Source organism: Cryptomeria japonica, chromosome 3, assembly GCF_030272615.1.
Source record: "Cryptomeria japonica chromosome 3, Sugi_1.0, whole genome shotgun sequence".
Lineage (NCBI taxonomy): Eukaryota > Viridiplantae > Streptophyta > Pinopsida > Cupressales > Cupressaceae > Cryptomeria > Cryptomeria japonica.
In genome coordinates, this window is record NC_081407.1 from 691,856,614 (window position 1) to 691,862,613 (window position 6,000).

The following is a 6,000-nucleotide window of genomic DNA, read 5'->3' on the forward strand; positions in this document are numbered from 1 at the left end:
ATGGGTCACCCCTCTTGGGTGAAGAGGTGCATGTGTGAGGTATAAAATAAGGAAAATTGGTGGTTTAAGTGGTGAGCAATTCACAAACATCTTTCTATACATGAGCAGATCTAAAGCATATTGCAGCAGATTTATTAACCCCTCTTGGGTGAAGAGGTGCATGTGTGAGGTATAAAAGAAGGAAAATTGGTGGTTTAAGTGGTAAGCAATTCATGAACATCTTTCTATACATGAGCAGATCTAAAGCATATTCCAGCAGATTTATGAAGCATATTGGAGCATATTTATGAAGCATAATTGAGCAAATTTATTAAACATATAGGAGCAGATTTATGAAGCATCATTGAGCAGATTTATAAAGCATATTGGAGCAGATGTAAATCAGAACTATAAGTAGATCAACAGGAGATTTTTGAGCAGAAGTTATAGCAGATTTATGAGCAGAAGTTAAGGCAGCAGATTTAAGACAGATTTTTAAGGAGAAATATTCTAAAGAAGACTAAGACATTTTTGTTTGAGCTGGTCTCTCAATAGAAGAGATTGGTGTCTCTTGCTGGGTTGGTTCTTAGTTGCGGGGATTGGTGCCTACAAAATTTGTAAGAGAAGTTTTTATAGAAGCAAATCTTTTTGCCATTGTTTTCTCCCGAAAGGGTTTCCACATAAATTTTCTGTTCTTATTTGTGCTCGTCTAAAGGGCAATGCATGAATCAAATAAAAAGTTATATAACTGAAATGAGGTCTGATTATGAATTTCATGGCACATGAATTGCTGTCATAGTTTTAAATGAAAGTACCTTGGAATCAGGTTACAAGTGTGCATACATGATCCAACATAAAGCAAGGAGATTGTAAGATACTGCTGTTCTGTTCTGAAACAGCAATGAATGGGTAACCTGTAAACACACTTTAAACTCCTTCCAATTGCTGATCAAAACGTCCAGCTATAGCAGCTCAATCAAATATACTTCCAGCACATGTAACTGATGCTAAACAAATTCAGGTGCCTACAGTAACCATTCCAAAAATGCAAATATTCAACATTCTCAGTCAAAGTAGAATTGAAAAAAAGTAGTGTTCCACGGGTGTTGGGGACAGGGGGATAGGGGGACGCGGGGATGCGTTTCCGGGACGAGGGGACCAAGGGCCTAAGTTTGGGGACGGCGGGGGGCCGGCGGCGGGGTGGTGGTGGTGCTGATATAGTTATACATATACATATAGTACTTGAAAAACTAGTTTTGAAAAGATGTATGATAGTATTATAGTATAAGAATTACATTTCAAATGAGACTATAGGAAATTTGAAATACTAAATCTAAATACCAAGATTTCTTCAATGCTAATTGTGTTGTATTTGTTATATGGAGCCTAATCAGACTAGGAGGTTAAATTTTCCCTACTTCTATCGGCGCGGTTTCCCCCTATATTTTTCAACGGGGGTTTGGGGGCAGCGCCCCTTGTGCGTTCCCTGTCGCGATATAGGGCAGGGTCGAGGGGCAGCGCCCCGCGAGGCCAAAAATACTTTTATTATTTTCTAAAGGCGTCGGGTGTTATTTTTCTATTGGCCCACGTCCAATTAGGGTTACCCCTTAACCCCCAAAAAAGTCACATGTTTATAAAAAAAATGCTGTTTTTGTTTGCTTTTGACGTGGGTGACGGGAGACGTCTGCACGTCTCTCGAGAGACTGGGAGACGTTTCCCAAGGAGATGCCTAGATGTCTCTTGGGAGACGTCTCCACGTCTCCCTAGGAGATGCGGAGACGTCTCGGCAGCGGTGGCGGGACGGTGGGGGACGTCGCGTCCCCGAGACGTTTCTTACGGGGGACGCGACCAAAAAGGGGGGGGGGACGCGTCCCCGTGGAACACTGAAAAAAAGAGAACAAATAAATAAATAATTTAGAAAACAGCCTTTTTTTTATTTGTGGCTTCACACCGGCTTGTCCTAGCTAAATCCAGGCCTATTTGAAGGACCTTGGATGGACCTATAGGCAACTTGGCCTAGTACTTGGATTGGGTTTAAACTAGACTTGGATCTGGGCTTGTTGGCTGATGAATTGGTAAATTGGGAAACCGAGCCAACTAGAATCTATCAAGTAGCCTGCTTAAGAATTGCAAAATACTTTGCCTTGCTTGCTACTGCTTCAAGAGTTTTGTACTGGACTTGATTGTTGACAAGTCATTTATGATGGAATTTTACTTATCTTTTTGGCATCAATCTGATTAATATGAGTATTTGTTACTTAATGGTATTTTTAAGGTGAGGTTCTTTACTGATGTTCACTTAACCAGAATTCCCTATATTTCTCTTGTTCCTCAGTTTTGTGCAATGTGTGAGTAGTTGAATATATTCTGCTGATGTTGGATAACTTTTGTGGAAATCTAAATTGGGGCTTTTGCTAATGTTTTTTGAACTTTCGTTTTCATATTGCTTATTTGAGGTGCCAGCATATACAAAATTTTGTGTTCACCAAACTTAATGTCTGATTATTGTAGGTGTCTAGATCTATTTTTGTTAAAAATCTCAACTTCAAAACTACAACAGTAGCCTTGCAAAACCACTTTGAGCAGCATTTAAAGGAAGGAGAACTACGAAAAGTGACGGTAATATCTAGTGCTTTATTAAAAAGGAATCACTATATTTGTTAAATCTACTACTCCTAGTCCTAGTCCTAGTTTTCTTTAATTAAGGTTTTTATGCTTAAACCATTTCCTTGCAGATGAAAGGTGATCCTCCCAAGAAAGAGAACATGGGGTTTTGTTTTATTGAATTTGACACTGCTGAAACAGCAAGAAATGTTTGCAAGCTGTTGCAGGTTGTCTACTTTCACCCTTATTCTAATGCTAGGACTAGTTGAAGAATATGCATTTCTAATACTAGTAGTGGTTTCTGGAGGTTAGAACTTATATCTCCTAAGCATACGGTAAATATATTGATGTATTCATTATTTAGAAATTGATTTTAGGTAAGAAATTTTATCTTACAGTTTTAGATTGATTTGTAGCAGGGAACTGTACTTGATGGACATGCCCTTTCTCTTCAAATTAGCCACCATAAAAAAGAAGCAAAAACAATGCAGCAAAAGAATCTGGATAAGAACAAGAGTTCAACAAAAATTATTGTCAGAAATGTTGCTTTTGAAGCAACAAAGAAAGATTTGAGACAACTCTTCAGTCCCTTTGGGCAGGTACTTTTCTCATTTTTTCTTTGGTCAAAGCTAAACAAGAGCTTGAAACATAGATTCGGCATATTTGGAGATGGGAAAGTGGTAATTAAACAAATATCTGAGAGCTCAAGTATTTGAGTGTATTCACAAAAGGAATGGACACAACTAATGCCACTTGACGAATTAGAATCATTTGGGATTTTTTGGTATTTTCAAGAGGTTATAGTTGTAACTTGTAAGGAAATATTAATTAAACAAAAATGAATCATAAATCAAGAAAGAGTTTTCTCCGATGGCTGAAATTCAAGACATTATTTAACTTGAACCTTTTCACATTTTTTTGTGGGAGTGTTTCGTGTTTATTCCAATAGGATAAATGCCTATTTAAAAATCCAATGTGAAGCAAATTTAGTTCACAGGTTTTTCAAATAAATAAATTTTTTACTTACCTAAATTAATAAACAAGTTGGATGCAGCACTTAAATATCTGTGATTAATGCTGATATGTATTTTAACCATTGTAGAATGCTACTTATTTCGTCAATTTGTTTTATAGATTAAAAATTTACGGCTGCCTAAAAAGGTTGATGGAAGTCACAGGGGATTTGCATTTATTGAATTCATCACAAAACAGGAGGCAGAGAATGCATTCAATGCACTCTCCAGTTCACATTTGTATGGCCGTCACTTGGTATGAATGTGTGCTATTTTATAATTTGAATTGAAAATTGACGTGTTTAGAATAATATACACGTTTGTAAGTTTGATATGCCAATTTAATAATTCCCCAATACTGTGTCAATAGGTATTGGAGCAAGCACGAGAAGATGAGTCTCTTAGTGAACTGAGAGCTCGGGTCGCATCACAATTTGTTGACGACAATGACATCGCTAATAGTGGGCGGTCTTCCAAACGGAGGAAAGGAATTGAATAAGTGGGAGTGAAATTATGCTAAACTACAAATTGTGCTATATGCGGCTTGTCCATGGGAGATTTGAGGATACTTTTGTTAAGAAAGAATTAATCTTTTTGTATTTTCGTTGACTGCAAAAACTTGCTAATGTATTTTCATGTAGTCAATGGATGATTCAGAAAGCACATCGTTGCATCAGAATATGCAGAATTTTTTTTCGCATGTTGTTTAAGATAGTCTGTAAATGTTTCTTGTATGCATTTTGTAATTTTGAATGTTAAGTCAGTTTGAAGTCCATATAGATTGCCCACTTTTATTTATTTTTAAATCGGAAGACTTGAGATGCACTCTGAGTTTCTATTTCTTGAATTGATACTCGTTACGTTACTAACATGCAGTGCATGTACTTATTAAATAGAAGTAATGACTTATTGAGTAGCAAGTGGCAACCTACATAAAGGTTTTTAGGAAATGAAAACTTCATTAAAACCTTCTATTTAGTATTAAGAATTCATTAATCAAGATAAAACATCTGGAAGTATATACCATCGTTCGAAACAATTTGTTTTTGGGCTTTCCTGACTAAATCAGAGAGGTATAGCTGAGCTTTACGGTAGAAGGTTCATTCTTGTAAGGACATTCTTTGGACAATGTTTTCTAGTTTACGTCTTTCTGATGTTTTGTTTCGATTCCTGATTGAAATCCAGTTCACATTCCTTTAAAGCAGCTGTTCCCCAGGAAACTAATTAGATTTGCAAATATCACGTACTGATATTTCTTCACCAGCATGCTAAAAAACTATAACCAATTTTCTACCTGAAATTGCCCATGATAGTTATCTAAAACTGGGGACTCCAAAAATTAACCGTCCACTAGAGGAAGTTGAGAGGAGTATTATTTAAAAATGGCTTCGATTGCAGATATATGGGATCCTTCTTGTGAAATCTATAATGAATTCTTCACTACAGGGAGCTGATCTTTTTTATGCGTTGCTCGAGTTTTGCCCTTGGTGGCCTGCAGCTCGCAGCCTCGGTGGATTGTGTTTCTATGAGAATTGTGGTTTCATGGTGCATGCAGGGTTGTTGAGCAAGAGTTGAAGTTTGGAAGTTTAGTGTGCGTGCATTGTTCAATCTTGCCATGTCAGCTTCATCTGATGAAGCACGAGGTCTTTATATGCAACAATTTGAGCTTTTGGTGTTTCGCACCACCCTTGGTTTAGTAATATCAGTGGCCCTGTTCTTGTTTGCGTTATCTTTTTATTAGCAGCGGGGCCCGCTTTTGGTCCTAGTGTTTAATTTTCTGTGTGTATCTTGTTGGCAGGTTCCATGTGGCGTGCTCTTGGGAGTTTGTGCAAAAAGAGAAACATTTGTTGGGAGCATCTGAGCTTTTTCATCTTGCCACGATGGATGCGTGTGATAACACCGAACACGTGGGGTGCGAGGCTATATTTCTAGTGTTGTTCAATTGTGATAGCGCCCGACAATTGCCCGACAACACAATTTTTATGCTTGTGGATCTTCTCAACATCCTAGGTGGTGCGCATCGAGTCGGAGTATTAGCTCATCTATTTCAAAATTTAGCTCATAGGTGCCATGTTGCATCGTGTCAACTATCTCTCTTGCATCATATGTGACTTGATAATTCGTCTACTAAGGACGACATATGTAGTGCTGAGAGGTTGAATTCATTGAACCATGTACTTTAGCTACTCTGAAGGTATTGGCCTACCGATAGAGTGCATTCAAGGTGTTGTTTGTAGATGGCATGTTCCTTTCCTTGGACTCACCTTTCAATATTTTGGCGGGAAAACCTCTTTGTTGATTGGATGTTTTGCTATATATATAGTGGCTTATGTGCCCATATACAATTATGTAAATTAATTATTGAGCCTCTCACTTTTTTTGTTTTGGAAGTGAACCTTTGTGC

At 37.6% G+C, this 6,000-nt stretch overlaps 1 protein-coding gene across 1 annotated transcript in view; it reads left to right on the forward strand.

Moving 5' to 3' along the window:
- The window catches only part of LOC131078359 (uncharacterized), a 130,940-nt gene extending 126,513 nt beyond the window's left edge, over positions 1-4,427 (forward strand). The window contains exons 11-15 of the mRNA XM_058016032.2: positions 2,491-2,598; positions 2,715-2,810; positions 3,003-3,182; positions 3,718-3,852; positions 3,967-4,427. Of these exons, the coding sequence (XP_057872015.2) occupies positions 2,491-2,598; positions 2,715-2,810; positions 3,003-3,182; positions 3,718-3,852; positions 3,967-4,095 (648 nt within the window). The 3' untranslated portion in view covers positions 4,096-4,427. The remainder of the gene's footprint in view (positions 1-2,490; positions 2,599-2,714; positions 2,811-3,002; positions 3,183-3,717; positions 3,853-3,966) is intronic.
- The last annotated feature ends 1,573 nt before the right edge of the window (positions 4,428-6,000 follow it).